Source organism: Pelophylax lessonae (assembly GCF_965119305.1).
Source record: "Pelophylax lessonae genome assembly, chromosome: 4".
Lineage (NCBI taxonomy): Eukaryota > Metazoa > Chordata > Amphibia > Anura > Ranidae > Pelophylax > Pelophylax lessonae.
The window spans coordinates 196,953,073-196,972,245 of record NC_138771.1 but is presented as its reverse complement, the minus strand read 5'-3'; the positions used below and the strand labels follow the sequence as shown (position 1 = coordinate 196,972,245).

At 39.0% G+C, this 19,173-nt stretch overlaps 2 protein-coding genes across 2 annotated transcripts in view; both read left to right on the top strand.

The window, feature by feature from the left end:
* Nucleotides 1–10,633, top strand: part of LOC309552585 (chloride anion exchanger-like) — a gene marked incomplete at both ends in the record, with an annotated part of 125,337 nt that extends 114,704 nt beyond the window's left edge. The window contains one exon of the mRNA XM_082253532.1: nucleotides 10,559–10,633. Within this exon, the coding sequence (XP_082109658.1) occupies nucleotides 10,559–10,633 (75 nt within the window). The remainder of the gene's footprint in view (nucleotides 1–10,558) is intronic.
* A 1,672-nt stretch (nucleotides 10,634–12,305) lies between these two features.
* Nucleotides 12,306–19,173, top strand: part of LOC309552584 (chloride anion exchanger-like) — a gene marked incomplete at both ends in the record, with an annotated part of 131,519 nt that continues 124,651 nt past the window's right edge. Inside the window, 3 exons of the mRNA XM_082253531.1 lie at nucleotides 12,306–12,408; nucleotides 14,072–14,177; nucleotides 14,505–14,741. Of these exons, the coding sequence (XP_082109657.1) occupies nucleotides 12,306–12,408; nucleotides 14,072–14,177; nucleotides 14,505–14,741 (446 nt within the window). The remainder of the gene's footprint in view (nucleotides 12,409–14,071; nucleotides 14,178–14,504; nucleotides 14,742–19,173) is intronic.

Sequence of the window (19,173 nt, the reverse complement as noted above, 5' to 3'; positions counted from 1 at the left end):
GGTTCGCTCAGAGCTATGCCAATCTTTTCATGGGTTTTTGGGAATCTAAATATATCTGGACCAATAACCCATTCGGAGCTAACCTGGTGTAACGCTCCTGCGTTTTTATATGGTGTGGATTTTCAGCTGCAGAAATAGTTCCACGTCAGCAGTCATGTAAGAGATATGCTGAGATACCATTCCCAACCTCAATGACTCATCATGTGTGGAAGGTCTTATTTCAGCCAGTAAATACACACAATTAGCAAGCTGGTTCTTAGAGTGACTTTATGCATGTGGTAACACAATGATGAAGGTTGAGGGATAGGTTGAGTGGAGGTGGTAGGTGATAGACACTTGAAGGTGAGACAGTAGCAGATGGATGCAGGAAGGTTTAGCAATGTTGTATGATAGCAGATGATAGAATAGCAGGTGGACATACAAAAGAGATCAACCCAGTGCAGAAAAGTAGCAGTAGTCTCAAGAGCTAGCAATCTAGTTTATGCAGATGTGATAAACAGTCTCTACTATGCAGAGCTAGATAGTGTAAGCTTAGTATAAGTTTATAGAGAATTCCCCTGCGGGGTACTTAGCACTATTAGCGATACAGCCGAAGGGTGGTTCAGGAGAGGCGGATGATCCAGTAGCGGGATACAGGGATCAGCGCAGCGAGGTTCCGTCAGCGAAGTAAGCTTGCAAGCATGGAAGCTTCAAGCAAGGTTAGCATCCAGATAAGGGTGTTTGAACGAACACATGTGAGTGAGAACCGACTCCTTAAATAGCCATCTAGTCCGGCGCTGAGTGATGACAGCTCCAGTCTTAAAGGTGTATGCGCACCTTTCCAAAAGTAAATGGTAGGGCGCATACACTTGTGGAAAGTGTAATTTAGGGTACCAAAGGTACCGGAACATTACAATACCCCCCCCTTAAGGCCTGCTCCTGAAGGCCTCTGGAGCTGGTTTATCTGGGTATCTCGCATGAAAATTGCGGATTAATCTAGGGGCATGTATTTCAGAGGTGTTTAGCCAGGTGTCGTCTTGGGGCCCATAGTTCTTCCATCTAACCAAGTACTGAAGTCTTCTTCTGTAGATACGAGAATCCAGAATTTCTTTCATCTCGTATTCTTCTCCACCTTCAACTTGTACAGGAGGGGGAGGTGGAATATTTGGCCTTATTCCTTGGTCCGGAACATGGGGTTTTAGTAGCGACACATGGAAAATGGGATGGATTTTTAGGTCCATTGGCAATGTAAGCTGCACTGCAGCTTTTCCAATAAGTTTCTTGATTGGGAAAGGTCCCAAGAACAGAGGTCCAAGCTTTTTGCTAGGGATCTTCAGTCTCAAGTTTTTTGTTGAGAGCCAAACGAGGTCCCCGATAGTATACTGTGGAGAAGGTCTTCTACGAAGATCATAGTACTTCTTTTGTTGACTGTGAGCGTGTGCAATGGTAGTATTTAGTAAACCCAGAGAATCCTTTATTTGGGAAAGATAGTCTGAGGCTACTGGGTTATTTGAAGGAAGGATGCGTGGAGGGAGAATAGAGGGATGGAACCCATAGTTCAAGTAGAACGGACTCTGCTTGGTTGTACTGTGAGTTGCGTTGTTGTAGGCAAATTCTGCCAGGGGGAGAAGATCCAACCAATCATCCTGTTGGTAAGAAGTGTAACAACGTAAATACTGCTCGATGCATTGGTTGACTCTTTCAGTCTGTCCGTTGGTCTGCGGATGGTAAGGAGAAGTGAGCTTCCGCTCAATCCGTAGTATGTGACATAGTTCTTGCCAGAATTTAGAAATAAATTGGGATCCACGGTCAGACAGAAGAGTTTTTGGGATACCATGTAATCTGAAGACATGTTTCATCAGGAGTTCTGCCGTTTGTTTGGACGAAGGTAGTCTGCGAATAGCAATGAAATGTGCCATCTTTGTCAGATGGTCCACTGACACCAAGATGGTATTAAATCCTTTGGAAGGAGGCAATTCTACGATGAAGTCCAATGACAGAACCTCCCATGGAGTTTGGGGTATTGGTAGACTGCATAGTAGACCGGATGGTCTGGTAGTGTCAATTTTGGACCTGGCACAGACATTGCATGAAGAGACGAATTTTTGTATAGATGTTTTCATGTCAGGCCACCAGAATTGCCGAGAAATCAAATTGAAAGTCTTTGTCATACCCATATGTCCTGCCATAGGCACATCATGCGATAATTCCAAGATCTTGGTGCGTAGGGTAGGTGGTATGTAAAGTTTGTCGTTGTAGTAGAGGAAGCCTTCTGCATCGGTAGTTAATTGTGGTGGGGGTGAATCCAACCTTATACCATGCAGAACCTCTTCCTTCAAGGAACGGACAACTCCAATAATGCGTTTGTGAGGTATTATAGGAACGGAAGGAATTTCAAAGTAGTTTTCTTCAGTTAGTCGTGATAGTGCATCCACCTTTTTGTTCTTATCTGCAGGTGTGTAGGTCACTAGGAAGTTAAACCTTAGAAAGAATAGTGACCATCGTACCTGTCGATGCGAGAGAGTTTTGCTAGTCTGAAGATATTGGAGGTTTTTATGGTCCGTGTATATAATTATTGGTAATTGGGTGCCTTCGAGTAAATGTCGCCAATTCTCCAGAGCCAATTTTATAGCAAGCAGTTCCTTCTCACCCACGGGGTAATTCATCTCGGGACTGCTCAGGGATTTAGAAAAAAAGGCGACTGGATGAAGTGGTGAAGTGGGGGTAGGTCGTTGGGAGAGTATTGCTCCTACTGCCAGGTTTGACGCATCTACCTCCAGAATGTATTGGAGGGATGGGTCTGGATGGCGTAATATGGGAGCGGAAGTAAACCTTGTCTTTAACAAGTGGAAAGCCTTATTTGCTTCTTCTGACCATTTAAATCGTATTTTTATGCTAGTGAGCTGTGTGAGGGGTCTCACAATAGCAGAAAAGTTTTTTATGAACTTCCTGTAGAAATTTGAAAATCCCAGGAATCGCTGTAGCGCCTTGCGTGTAGTTGGTGTAGGCCAATCCTGAATGCAGGATATTTTACTCATATCCATCTCGATTCCTGTTTTGGATATGATGTAGCCTAGAAAGAGTACCTCATCTTTATGGAAAAAGCATTTCTTCAGCTTCACATAAAGATTATGTGCAAGCAATATCGATAATACAAGTCTTACATGTCTTATGTGTTCAGACAGGGTCCGTGAATATATAAGTATATCGTCCAGATATACCACAACACAGACATCTAGTAAGTCTTTAAAAATATCGTTTATAAATCGTTGGAAAACTGCAGGGGCATTGCATAGGCCGAATGGCATCACAAGATATTCGAACAATCCGTATCTAGTTCTGAACGCAGTCTTCCACTCGTGTCCATCGCGGATTCGAATGAGATTGTATGCTCCTTTCAGGTCTAATTTTGAAAAATAGGTAGCTCCACGCACCTGCTCAATGAGCTCAGGGATAAGCGGTAGAGGATAGCGATCTTTTATTGTGATAGCATTCAATTTCCTGTAGTCGATGATAGGTCTGAGACTTGAATCTTTATTGCGAACAAAAAAGAGTCCTGCTGCTGTGGAAGAAGTGGAAGGTCTAATAAAACCTTTTTCCAAGTTCTCATCCAAATAGGTTTTGAGATGGGCAAGTTCATCCTGTGAAAGAGGATAAACATGACCGAACGGCAATTTGCTATTTGGGAGTAGATCAATGCTACAATCATAGTCTCGATGAGGAGGTAATGCTTGAGCATTTTTCTCAAGAAAAACCTCAGAAAGATCCTGATAACATAGTGGTGCAATCTCATCTGTCACCACAGACAGAATCTTCCCGGAAAACGGGAGGTTACACGTTTCCTCGCAATAACAAGAAGGGAAGGTCAAGGACCGTTTCTTCCAATCTATGGTTGGTTGGTGTGTGTGCAACCAGGGAAGTCCCAACACAATGGGAAAGTGGGGTGATGGTATTAAATCGAAGGTAGAAGTCTCCCTATGAGACTCGTTAATAGTGACTAGAAGTGCTTGTGTCTGATCGGTGATCGGACCAGAGGATAACGGAACACCGGTAATAAGACTTACTGAGACAGGTTTGAGTTTAGAAATAATAGGAATTTTATTTAAAGCAGCAAAACATATATCCATATAATTTCCACAAGATCCTGTGTCAATCATGGCCTTAGTAGTAATCCTGTTCTGGTCCCACTGTAATGTCAAAACAACAGAAATGTAGGGGTTAGTGAATGAAGTTGTCAATCCTCCTAGAGAGACATGTGAACACTCACCCTTCTTTTTGTTGACTAGGGGACAGACGTTTATCTTGTGATCCGGGGATGCACAGTACAAGCAGAGATTTTCATTTCGTCTTTTGGCTTTTTCCATAGTTGATAGCGGTGGGCGTATGGTTCCTACCTCCATAGGAACGGCCAGACTCCGAGAGGAAACGGATAATGGCATTCCCATCTTTTCAGCCTTTCTTTCTCGTAGTCTTATATCTATGGTAATACTGAGTTGTATTAATGCATCCAGGGTTTTTGGCAGATCCGCTCGGGCGAGCTCGTCCTTAACGGCTTCTGATAGGCCAAGCCTAAATTGGGTTTTCAGAGATGCATCATTCCATTCTGAATCAAGGGTCCATCTCTTGAACTCTGCGACAAAGTCTTCCACAGGCCTCCTTCCTTGTTTCAAGGATCTTAACTGAAGATCAGCAGTACTCTGCCTATTGGGGTCATCATATAGGCTAGTGAGCTCTGCCAGGAACAAGGCATAGGAGTTGAGAAGCTGGTCGTTTTTCTCAAAAAGAGAATCTGCCCAGGCTCGAGGATCGCTTGATAGGTAAGAAATAATAGTACAAACCTTAATGTGATCAGTAAGGTAGGTACGAGGTTTTAGCAAAAAAAGTAACTCGCATGCGTTTTTAAATTCGCGAAATTTTTTGCGATCGCCTGTAAATACCAAAGGGGGATTTATCTTGGGTTCAGGGGACTGAGCAGAGGTAAGTTGTGTCAGTCTAATTACCTGCTGCGACAGAGCCTGATTGTCTTCTTTTAATTCAGCAAGTGCGTGTATTAACGCAGATACTTGCTGTTTTAATTGTGTCACCTGAGTGGTTATTTCTGGAACTATTTCTGCTGAATCCATTTTTTGGTTCGTTCAATCTGTAACGCTCCTGCGTTTTTATATGGTGTGGATTTTCAGCTGCAGAAATAGTTCCACGTCAGCAGTCATGTAAGAGATATGCTTAGATACCATTCCCAACCTCAATGACTCATCATGTGTGGAAGGTCTTATTTCAGCCAGTAAATACACACAATTAGCAAGCTGGTTCTTAGAGTGACTTTATGCATGTGGTAACACAATGATGAAGGTTGAGGGATAGGTTGAGTGGAGGTGGTAGGTGATAGACACTTGAAGGTGAGACAGTAGCAGATGGATGCAGGAAGGTTTAGCAATGTTGTATGATAGCAGATGATAGAATAGCAGGTGGACATACAAAAGAGATCAACCCAGTGCAAAAAAGTAGCAGTAGTCTCAAGAGCTAGCAATCTAGTTTATGCAGATGTGATAAACAGTCTCTACTATGCAGAGCTAGATAGTGTAAGCTTAGTATAAGTTTATAGAGAATTCCCCTGCGGGGTACTTAGCACTATTAGCGATACAGCCGAAGGGTGGTTCAGGAGAGGCGGATGATCCAGTAGCGGGATACAGGGATCAGCGCAGCGAGGTTCCGTCAGCGAAGTAAGCTTGCAAGCATGGAAGCTTCAAGCAAGGTTAGCATCCAGATAAGGGTGTTTGAACGAACACATGTGAGTGAGAACCGACGCCTTAAATAGCCATCTAGTCCGGCGCTGAGTGATGACAGCTCCAGTCTTAAAGGTGTATGCGCACCTTTCCAAAAGTAAATGGTAGGGCGCATACACTTGTGGAAAGTGTAATTTAGGGTACCAAAGGTACCGGAACATTACACCTGGTCCTATATGCACAATACATAGATGATGTACTAATCATCTGGAATTGGTCTGATGAAGAGCTGGAAGGTTTTTTGTTCTATGAACCCCTATGGAATCACTTTCACACATGTGATTGATGGCACGTGCCTTGTGTTCTTGGATCTAGAACTGTGGGTAGGAGAGGATGGTCGCATCTATTCTAGGACCCACTTTAAGCCGAGTGCGGGGAATTCCTTTCTCCATGCACACAGTTATCATCACCATAGATGGATTACAAATGTCCCTTTCAACCAATTTTGAAGATTAAGACGTACCTATTCCTGGAGAGAGGATTATGAAGAACAAAGTATAATCCTAAGAAATAAGTTTAGAGGGAAAGGATATGAGGAAAGCCATTTGGAGCAAGCATACTATAAGTATTGGTCCTCATATGGAGAACATGTCCCTAAAACACCAAGCAAACAAATTCAGGTTGACAATGGGAAAATACATGCAAGATTTTGTACTAGATTTAACAACAAAGCTCCCCTGATTAATAAGATCATGAATAAAAATTGGAATATACTAAGACAAGACACCTTCCTGAAAAATGATTTGCCCTCCCATCCTAACTTGATCTTTAGGAAACCAAAGGATCTCAGGTATATGGTAGCACCAAGTAGGATCGAAAAAGTTAGGAAGAGTCCTTTATGTAGCCTGCGGACTAACATTTTTCATCATAAAAGGCAGCTACAGGTGTGGGCTTAGTAACTGTTGCACCTGTGCTGCTATGTGCCCCCGCAAAAAAGAAGCACACAATTCAGCAATTTATCAATGGTGGCACTTAATTCGTGATATACAGTCTACTGTGCCCTTGCGAGCTGCTATATGTGGGCTGCACATCACGTCCATTAAGGGTCAGAATAGGCAAACACAGGAGCAATATTACAACTATGAAAGATAACTATTCAGTTCCCTGGCACTTTGCGGCTGTGCATAACAGCAGTGCAGAAGGCCTAAAGGTCTTTTGAATTGAAGCCATCGGCAATGACCTAGATAACAACAGAAGACACCAGAAATTTTGCATCAGAGGGGCGTTCTGGATCTTAACCCTAGGTTCCCTTATCCCTAAAGGGCTGAATGAAGAAATTGAGCTTCATTCTATGATGTAACTTTCTTCTGCCCTGACCTTCTATTTAGAGGGACGCGTCGACCTTCTTACCCCTTTAGTAAGATTTGCCCAGTATCTGTTACCTTACAATATGTAGTAAATATATATATTTAATATATATTTTTACCATTATTCCACTATTGCCCCTCCCCCCCCACATAAAAATGTGAAAACATTTTATACATTAAAGTAGGAGTAGCTCTAAGAGGTGCTGGTAGTCCTATGGCCCCTACAAATTACGATTTCAAAGCATTTTTGCAGCCTTTCTCTACCCATCTTAACTTCTGTTATTTTAATTTAATCTTATGTTGTTTAATTTACTCAACTTATTGTTTCTTATTCTGCGTTAATATGGTCCCCGTATAGTGAGCACTCCCCCTTTGCTGAGAGAGCCGCGACAAAGGATTAACAAGTCAAGTGGGCGAGCTCTAGCTTCCAGCCGCTTGGATCACTCGTCACTTACAGGCTCCTGACAAAGCCGGACATGACGCCGGTAAATGCCGGAAGTGACACGCTGGCCGGTGGAACACACGATTGTCGGAATTTCCGGGTGTCCGAGCATAGGGTGCGTTCCAAGTACATTTGGGATAGCGGCTGAAGGATTCCTCTGCCGTGAATTTTGTACATTGGGGACAGCAGTAGGACCCCCTCCTTTTAGCCCACCCTCTTGGCGGAATTTTAGGCGCAATAAAGATATTGTGGGTACACTGATGAGTACTTATTGCACAATACACCCTAGTACTGATAGGGTCTGATGATTGTGGTTTGCTATTGGGTCCCTGAAATACATACACACTAAGGATATTTGAGGGTCAGGACTGACCAGTGAAGGAGGTCCGGTTTGCTGCACTCTATATATATGTGTAGTAGGTCATTTGTACTTTTGGCTCTGATGAAGAGGGTTCTCCCTTGAAGCACGTCAGCCTTACCAGTACGGACGCCATCCAGCCCTTTTGCAGCACTGGAAGAATCTATGTCCTGGAGGTCACCTGACTGTATTAGGATTTTATATGGGTAATTGCAACATGCGTTTGTGAGTATGATGTATGGATACTCTTTTTACCCTTTAATAAATGTTTTTATGGTATTGCACTAGGTCAGTGCGCCCTTCTCTTGTTTTTGTTGTTTTCTAATATATGTGGATACCCATGGTCCTGAGAGGACAGCAAGAACCTAGACGCTATCAACAAAGTCTTTTCCCTGAAACACAGCACCTGAGCACAGGAGAATTACTTGTTGTCCTGAGGGTATCCAAAAAGGGGGAAGCAGAACGGACAATAAAGGAGGAAGGATATCTAGTATGAGAAGTGGGGGGTATTAGCCTAAACACTGCGTGTCTACAGCTTTATGTTAATACTGGGGGAGTCAAGGCAAGAGCCACCAAATCAAAACTGTTAAAAAAGCAGTTCAGTTAATTTGCCCTCTCCACACCTCCCCATCTATTGATCCTACAAATAAGTATGTTACTTTTCAACAGACCAAGATTACATGGCATTTGGAGGATTTAAACAAACCATTTAACACTGACAGGGGTACTTTCAATGGCCAGCTTTAATTAATTTACTATGTATTCTAAAAGGGAAAAAGGGTTTCTACTGTGGGGAAAATACTTATTTGATCCCCTGCAGATTTTGTAAGTTTGCCCTCTTACTAAGAAATGATGGGTCTAAGATTTTATCATAGATGTATTTAAATGATAGAGACAGAATATCAACCAATAATCCAGAAAAAAAAAAACACATAAAACAAATTCTATAAATGAAGTTGCAGCTCAGTGACTAAAATAAGTATTTGATCCCCAAGCAAAACATGACTTTGTGGAGAAACCCTTGTTGGCAAGCTCAGAGATAAAACGTTTCTTGTAGTTAGTGACCAGGTTTTCACACATCTCAGGAGGGATTTTGGTCCACTCTTCTTTATAGATCTTTTCTAAATCCTTAAGGTTTCTTAGCTGTCTTTTGACAACTCGAAGGTTTCAACTCCCTCCATAAATTTTCTAGATGATTAAGGTCTGGAGACTGGCTAGGCTATGACCTTAATGTGCTTCTTCTTGAGCCAATGCTTTGTTGCCTTGGTGGTATGTTTTGGGACATTTTCATGCTGGAAGACTCATGCATGATCCATCTTCAGTGTTCTGACTGAGGGAAGAAGGTTCTCATCCAAGATTTTACAATACATTGACCTGTCTATTTGTCCCTCAATGCAGCAAAGCCAGCCTTTAGCAGAGAAACAGCCCTAAAGTATCATGTTTCCACCTTCCCACCTTCGTGCTTGACTGTAGGGATAGTGTTCTTTGGGTCATAGTCAGCATTTTTCTTCCTCCAAACACGGCATGGGGTCCCCCCCCCCCCCTTACAATATACTTGCCCTTTGAGCTGTTTTGTTTTTTTTTTTTAATTTAGTGTGGGATTCCCCTTTCAAGATTCTTACCAGACTCAAAGGGCCTGGTATGGTCTTGGGGGGGGGGGGGGGAAGGAGGGGTTCCCACGCCATTTTTTTATTTTGGTGTGGGGTTTCCCTTCAAGATCCTCAGAGCACAAGTCGCATGCCACAAGTCGGATGAGTTAAGATGATGATCCGACTTCAATGGTATTGAATGGGCTGAAAAGTATTGCCGAAACCTTTTTCAAAGTGGGACTGACTTGCGTCGGACCAGTTGAGGCGGCTATCCTAGGGAACCATTGATTTATTCACATCATGCAACATGTGATCTCAAAGTCAGAGTGTATGTCACACCAGTGTAGTATTACTGACTGAATCTCAGGGCGAAAATAAAAGAAAAAAAAAACGGAAAAAGAAACCTAATGTAGCTACCATTGGTAATTTTGTTGTTGTATTTAATACCATTTTAAAATAAGTAAACATATAATTAAATACTGACAACTTATTAAATATTTTAAGGTAAATATATTTCATGACCAATTGGGCATACAACAATATTTTCCTCCAACAATTTTTCCATGGTCTAATGACCACGGTCATTGTCAAACCATATGTGATCTTCCAACATCACATCATCCAGAATGTATATCTAATAAAGGAATTTCTGGATTATACTATAAATGTATACAAAAAATCATATTTTTATGTACTTACTACTGATCATGGAGTTGCAATTACATTAGCATTCTTTTTAACCACACTTTTTACATTTAATTCAATAGATTCTTAAACATAGCGATGTCTGACTTCTCTAACTAAAAAGGACATAGGCTGGGAAATCCAATGTAGAGCATAAATCCCAACTATATAATACAGCTGTGCATATGCTGTGCAGAAGGAGGCACTTTTACTCCAAAATCCCAAAAATTTTGAATTTCCAAGGGTTGATGGAATATACTGGTGTCAATACAAACAGCTTTGTATGCTAATTGTTCTGGTACTTTGCATGTCTAAGTCAATAAGTCAGATTTAACTCTTCATTACATTTCACACAAGTAAAAATGGGACCCATTCAGTATTGTTGTTACTGTGTAATTATCATACTTATATCACAGATAAAACTTAGGGTTGAGGATCTAATTCCAGGTATCAGCAATACAGCATTATACAGCGGCTTAACAGAAAATTAAGAAAAACTGTAATGGTGTTTGAAGTACATAGCCAGGAGCTAGAATGTTTTTCTTTCAGTTTTCCAGTCCCCCTCATAACAAATAAAACTAAGTAGATGTTTTTTTCTTACTAAAGGTTGGAGAAAAAAGCATCTATAAAAAGGTAAGCTGCATTTTTTTTTATTTTGTTTTTTATTTATGCTATGTGAATGGGAACATGTCACAAGTATAAAGTTGGTATTATCCCAATTTTGCTGCAAAGTGGAATTTCCCTTAAGGCAATCAATCTGATGTGACTCAACCTTTATAGCATGAAAAATGAACATACAGTATTATGCCATTCTATACTGTGTAGATGTCTTTTCTCAACTTTCTCCTTCCTCTACTATCAGCATGAGTCGCTGCTGACGGATTTTCCTGACACCTGGAGGAGGGAGATGGAGGAAGGAGCCGCAGCACACAGCCTCAGCTGTGCATGTTTCTTATGTGCTGTGTAGAGGAGGATGTGTCTCTTCTCTCCAATCCAGGGTCACAATATACTAAACTCTGTGCTCTAGCAGTGCAGTGTATGTGTGACATCAGATCCCCATCCCCTGCTTCCTGCTTTTACCTGTGTGTATTACAAGACTGAAGAAAACAGAGGGCTGCAGATAAACAGATACAACGTATGCAGGAGAATATATTTTATCTTTGTGTATCACCTGAGGCTAGTCACTTCACTGGGTATACTAGGTTTTACAACTGTAAACTACATTTTCATGTTGAGTTTAATTTGTCCATGCTGTGTGTGTGTGTGTGTGTGTGTCCAAATCATTCCTGGATGACATACAGCCTGATAGGGACCTGACCTTAAAGTTCTAAACTAATCTTAGAAAATATAATTATACCAAAAGATTAGTTGATATCTGGCATAGACTTCCAGCAGAGGTAGCGAGTATGTCAACAGTAAGAGGATTCAGACATGCTTGAGACAAACATCAATCTATACTTAGAAAACAAAGTTAAACAAAAATCATATAAATAAATAAAAATGAGGCAGACTTGATGGACCACTTGGCCTTTCTTCTGCCATCATGCGCATGGTAACACAAAGACAAATGTATATATTTAAAAAAAAAAAAAAATTGTCATAATAGATGGAAATTAGGGAACAGTATGATGTATGATACTACCAAACAAATGTGTCTGGCTCGGTTTACATATATGCAAATTAGCTGCGTTTGTTACCGCATCCGATTTGCAAACCATTGACTGTGACCGACTCTCAATGGAGCCGGTTCACACATGTCCGGGGCAGCTGCGGTGCAGTTTTGAAAAGGGTCCTGTGCTCTTTCGAGCCTGGTTGAGGTGCAAATTCAGGGAAAAATTTGCACCTGAATCGCACCTGAACTGGTAAACAGAAATGCGCAAGACATCGGACTGCAAAATGCAGCTGCAAATGTGTGAACCCAGTCTCAATGTTTATTCTCCACCTTTAAACCCAGGTTTATATCCTAAACCCTTAAAAAAAATCATGCCTATAGTTGCAGGCTTGTTTAAATTAACATGCCCATAAGAACAAAGTATTATGAGAGCTTGAAAAACATTAAATAATTTTATAATAAATCTTTTTTTGATTACAACTCAAAGTTCAACAGTAGCCAGACTTCTTGCATGTTAAAAAGATAAAGGTAATCATTACCTCTGACAAAATATGGTAACACCTCCAACATTATATGAAATACTCTTTGATGAAAACCATCTACTTCCTAAGGGCACCAGTTATAGAGACTATTCTTGCTGGAATACCAATAAAGGTAAGCAAATGGAAATTCGAATTGTCTTTTAAAAAGGTGTAAGGAAATGCAAAGTACATGTTTAAATAGAATAAATAGCACTGTGTTAAGCTTTTCTTTATATTGCTTTGTATTACATTGTATTACATTCTATTATATTTTATTTTACATTGATTCTTGGTTATGTGAACATGACCTAGCATTATTGAACCATATGTTTGTTACATAGTTAGAACACATTATATTAATGCCAATCATTTTGTCTTACTGAGTTATCTTTTTTTAGTTAAACACATTTCAAATAATTTAAGAGAAGAGATAACCAAAATTCTGTTTAATTCTAATTATTTCCTGTAAAGAATTGCAATTAATATTGTAGTTTTCCTCCACCATCCTCTGTTACGTTTTCATTGTTTCTATTACTATTAACATGGTTTGTTTATTTTAAATAGGGTCTTTAATTTAGATTATACTATTTTGCTTGTAATCATACAGTGCTATAAATACCAGAGGTATGAGGATCCCGCTTATCAGAACTTACAATTTAATAGAGAAGTGTAAATGCTACATGAAACATATTAAGTCCTATCTGTAAACCTGCCACAGATGTGATGCAAGATCACGAGGTTCTAAATCACTCTGAGAAAATTAAAATGTACTTTTACTTTTTAAATCCATAATGATGTTTACCAGTAACCAGCAATGGAAAGTCTGCAATTACAGCCATCCAACTTAAAATATTGAAGAAAGCAGGCTACTAGCAGCATAGAAGAACCATGGAGTTGGGCCACTCAAAACTCTTCTGTGTTTGGATGCTTCAAATAATTTAACATAGATACGACTACAGCTCAACATGTTGGAAAATCATTCTGTGCAATAATGAATGCCTTCAACTGCCGAAGGTGCTTGTTTATGTCTCAAAAATGCCCAATAATTGTACATGATGCCCCAAATCAGAAGCTTCAGATGTAATTTATGGCCACTGTAGAAGTGCCAGGAGAGCAGATATTAGCATTGGATCTGGTTCAATAAATAGCGTAATCAAAGAACAGCTGTCATGGGTAAGTAGTAGGATAGATTGTGAAGAGAAGTCACCAATACATATATAGGAGAAAATTAAACATTGGCTTGGGGTGCACAGTAGAAGAGAATGTGAACATAACAGATGAGCTAGAATGCAAAAAGGTTTCTTTTTTAAGTGGTATTTATAATTATAAAATGGTCTGATACATGCAAAGAGAGCATTCCAGAATAAAGTGCAGCACAGCAGAAGTTTTATGTCTTGACAATCGTTGGAACTGAAGAACTGATTTGGACAAGCTGCAAAAACGCCCTCAAAATTACAGAGCAAGTTTAATTGAACGTGGCTGACCACTACTAGTTATACCTCGACCTGGATACATAAGAACATTCACAGACACGATATGGTATTAAACCTGCAGAAATCTTATGAATATTCTCATCATGATAATTCAATTTATCAGTATTTGAAATAACGTAAAAATACTGTGGATGGTCCATCTTTTCCTACTTGATTCCACATTGATGGTCACCTACTTTTTTTTCTACATAAGACTTTGGTCTCTTATCTATTGTGCCTACCATGTCTACATCAATATAGTCTGTATGCAATGTCCTATCCTCTTTTTACCCATATGGTAGTTCCTTTTAATATTCTACTTAGAAGTTTTACCATATAGTCTGTCTTATTTACCATCATTATTTTGTAATTATATCTTCACCCTGTGGCTTGTTTTACTCCAGATGTTAAATGGTGCAGCATATAACCTGTGAGTGTAGCATTGGATGTTTATTGTCTGAGCTCTTAAAAAATTATTAGTGACATATTCATAGGCCAGTCTGTTATTTTCCTAATTAAAAGTGAAATCCTGAGGTTTACTCAATAAAATACAAAGCTTTCTGTGCCAAGGTTAGTATATATGTATGTATATGCTTGCCTTGGTGATAATCATATAAGTAAAATTAGACATTTGAAATATTCTTAATAGAGTAAGTAATAATGTTTAAATAAGTGTGAGCTTTTTTTTTTATAAGATACTGCTTGGTAATTCAATACTATACATGTATTTACATTGTCTTTTCTTGTTTCATCATAGAGCTACAAAAATGAACAACATCCGGAGCTGGTTTGATAGGAACAATCCATTGAATCGATTCAAAAAAGGAAATGCCAACCCTACAGAAGAACCTCCAGCTGAAAAAGTGAAGATACCATTGGAGAATAAATATTTGGTGGCAAGACCCATTTATTCAGACGATGCCTTCCATGAACAGAATGAAATAGTAGACAGACGACATACCACAGTATTAGACCATTTAAAGAGGACATGTGGGCAAGTAGCACTTGATTATGTGAATACAAATTATTTATCTACTGGGAGCTAATATATGTAGATATAAGCAAAATGTTTTTTTGCATTTTGAGATTTTCACCCTGGATTTTTTCTTGTAATTCACTGAAAAACATTACCTAGCAGTTTCATTATTTCCAAAACCAAATCCCATCAGCTGCACTAATATTACACATGATATGCTAACTCATTCCTCGTGTGCTCAGTGCACAGTGTATTTAAATTACCTTTATGCTTGTACAAAAGAATAATAATATTTGCACCTTCTATCACTACAATTTCCATATACGAATTATATAAAAATCTGCGCTGGGGCGTATAGTGCTAAATAAATGATAAAAGGTATGGAAGACTCTCATGCTGTCAATATATGTAAGAGTGAAAAGATAAATTAAGATATGGTCTGTAATATCTAATTAGTACTTAACCGGGTTGCTGCTAATATTTAGACACTCATCCTCAGTGACTAGGGTATAAAAATAGTAAAAAATGAGTGTTTCGCTACCCTTAAATTGCTGATTAAATATATGGAACCTTATAAGTTTATAAGTGTCGAAAAAACTGTAAAAGTGGAAACTTAGTTCATAAACATATTAACATAATTCATCATCATATTGACATAAAGTGCAATCCTGTAAACAATCTTTAAAGTGTGTTGTGCAATAGTGCAAAGTGAAGATAGAAATTCGATGTGCAAAACAAATAATTAGAATCAGACATATATACATTCCATTAGAACAGCTGGTGTGTCACTTCAGACACGTGCAAAAAAGTGTGTAATCTTCAATAAAACATATAGCAATAATCCATGAAAAAAAAGTCCTGGATAAATATTGTAATGTGTTCCTTCACCAGTGTTGACAGCTGGCACCACTCTGCCCGCTAGCCGCTCAACTCAATTCCACTTGAAATAGGCACATAGTGTTAATATATCCTTAGAATGGTCCTATTGGTTCACTATATGTCCTCAGCACGTATGCTTCCAAATAGTACATCAGCCCTATGCCTGGCTGATAATCTCAAGGGCTATAAGGATCACTTATCTCCGTATATTCATACAAGGGGATGAAAAGATACTCGACCGTGAACGGAGAATGCTGGAAGCGACTCCAGTACTATTACAGGCTAAAAGCCTTTGAGTCACCGCCGGACGTATCTATCTTTATATGTAAGTGTTTTGCTGCTTTGTTTCAATAAATGGCTTAGTCTACTACACAGAGGTGTCCATTTATGAAACTGTGAATTTTTTTCACCGTTCACTTCTCGGCAGTTCTTCGGGGAAAATTATCACCTCTGGCACCCTTTTTATGAAGCGGTGAACTTCAGTTCTCAAAGGATGAACAGAGGAGACGTTTTTCCTCAGAGAACGGCCGAGATCTGTGTATAAGTGAATGGGCTGCCTGTAATCTCGTGAGACAAAGCGAGATTACAGTACGAGAAACCTTTTAAAAAGCAGTGATAGATTATCACTGCTGAGTACATGTGCGTTCGACCCCACTAAAGTTAATAAAATAATTAGTCCCCTTTATAAATTTACATATATACTGCATACACACACACACACATACATTTTATATATATACAAACACATGAACTATATATATATATATATATATATATATATATATATATATATATATATATATATACATACACATGTATGTATATATATATATATATATATATACATACATAAATATGGCAGGGGGACGTGATTACTGTGTTGGGGGGTCTGAATGAGGAAGAAGGAAGTCGATAATCTTCCTTTTTGCCCCTCAGTTCTCCCCCGATTCTGTCTTCTCTCCCCGATTCACCACCTCCAGGCTGGTGAATCTGGGAGTGTGAATTCTGACCCAGATCACCAGTGAAGTGTGGAGATCGCAGCTTCATAACCTGACCATTTCTGTGTCTGTCAATGACAGATTCTCCATGTGTAGAGATGATCAGCTGAGAACATGTTCTCCCCCGATCATCTCTGTTTCATAAACCAATAAAGATCGGAAATGAGCTGCGATCAGCAGGATCACTGCTCATCTCAGTTTCATAAAAGGACACCTATGAGAGTATCTTTTCATCCCCTTGTATGACTATACGCAGAGTTGTATAAAGTACTCGAAACCCATACTTGAGTAAAAGTACAAGTGCTCAATCAAAAAGTGACTTGAGTAGAAGTACTAAAGTATTCAACATTTTTTGTACTTAAGTATTGCAAGTAGTTTTTTAAAAATATTTGCTACTCAAGTACTGAAAGTAAAAGTAGCAGTAGTTTTGAAAAAAAAATTGCTACTCAAGTACTGAAAGTAAAAGTACAAGTACTGTATTATGTAGTTATTAAAGAAAGAAGTCAAAAGTTTGAACATCATATTGTTTTTTATTATTTCAAATGCAGCTTTTATTAATACATACAGTAGCATTTATTTTCGTATGCGCTGATAATACACATGTTTTGAGCTTCATGAAATCTGCCATCTACTGTTCTGGCAGTGGTAATTTGTATAATTGTAACGAGTAACTATGCAGCATAAAAAAAAAATATCAGAGTAGAAGTATTGAAATCATCGAAAAAATGTAGTGAAGTAAAAGTGGAAGTAGGAGAAAAAAATTCTACTCCAGGAAAGTACAGATACCGCCTTTCGGTACTTAAGTACAGTAGTGAAGTAGTTCTACTTAGTTACTATACATCTCTTACTATACGGAGATAAGTGATCCTTATGACGCAGTTGAGATTATCAGCCAGGGATAGGACTGACATACTATTTGGACGTATACGTGCTGAGGACATCTAGTGAACCAGTAGGACCATTCTAAGGATATATTAACATTATGTGCCTATTTCAAGTGGAATTGAGTAAAAACGGCTAGGGGGCAGAGTGGTGCCAGCTGTCAACACTGATGAAGGGACACATTACAATATTTTTAAGGACTTTTTCACAGATTATTGCCATATGTTTTATTGAAGATTATACACTTGTTTGCACATGTGCACTTTTTCTATATGAAGTGATACACCAGCTGTTCTACTAGAATGTATATATGTCTGATTCTAATTATTTGTTTTGCACATCTAATTTCTATCTTCACTTTGCTCTATTGAACAACGCACTTTAAAGATTGTTTACAGGATTGCACTTTATGTCAATATGATGATGAATTATGTTAATATGTTTATGAACTAAGTTTCCACTTTTACAGTTTTTTCGACACTTATAAACTTATAAGGTTCCATATTTAATCAGCAATTTAAGGGTAGCGTAACACTCATTTTTTACTATATAAATAAATGATAAAGCAGCCAATTAAGTAATCCTGACACCAACAACAAACAAATATAAGGAACAAAAAAGTAGTGCAAAATCCTAATAACTAATGATGCAATGATGTATCTATATAATAAATACAAAGAAAGTAAAAAAAAGTTGTACAAAATGCAAATATGACAAAATAAAGTGCAAATGTGACAAGATAAAATTAGTCCATGAGAACCAATCAACAAAGGTTCTCAAAGTGTGTTAATGCAATACGTTTCAAAAATTAAATCCACATTCCACTTCACATATGTCCCCACACTCCCAATTTCTTGTGCATCCACCACCGAGTGATACCATATAGATGAGCTTCTTACCTGATTCAGTGGACCATTACATAAATGGTCAAACGCGCTTGTTAAAACAATTTGATTAGGATAATTCCAGGCATCAGGCCTGTGTCCCATCAGGATTACTCCAACAGTATAGAGGATATGGTAGGAGATAAAAAAAAATACATGCACCCATAGTGTAATCCAAAAAATGTTTTATTTAAAAGCAGGATAGTGAGCAAGACAATACTTGCAAAAGAATCCACTTCAAAATAAAAGTAAAGATGGGCAAAAATGTGCGTGATGACGTAACTTTGTGTACATTTTACAATTTCTATATAACCAAAACAATAAAAAAACAATAATAAAAAAACCGTGCTGAAACAATATCTTAAAAAAGTTGTAAACTTATACAATTTTTTATTTTTTCTGCAACCTGAAAGAGAAACACATAATGAGCTAGTATGCACCGCATACTAGCTCATTATGAAATACTTACCTTAGAACGAGCCCCCGCCGTGCCGCCCGCTTACCTGTATAATGGGCGACATGTCCAGTCGCCCGTCTTCCGGGATCGCGGCTTCCGGCCATCTGATTGGCCGGAGCCGCGGTGACGTCACTCCCGCGCACGCGCGCGGGAGCCGACGGTCACGGCACGGGGCTCTGAAGAAACGGCACGAGCGGCCGTTCCTTCAGAGCACATGCGCCAGTGACGTCACTGGCTGCATATAAGGTAAATATCTCCTAAACGGTACAAGTTTAGGAGATATTTACAGTACCTAAAGGTAAGCCTTATTATAGGCTTACCTATAGGTAAAAGTTGCAGAGGAGGGATTA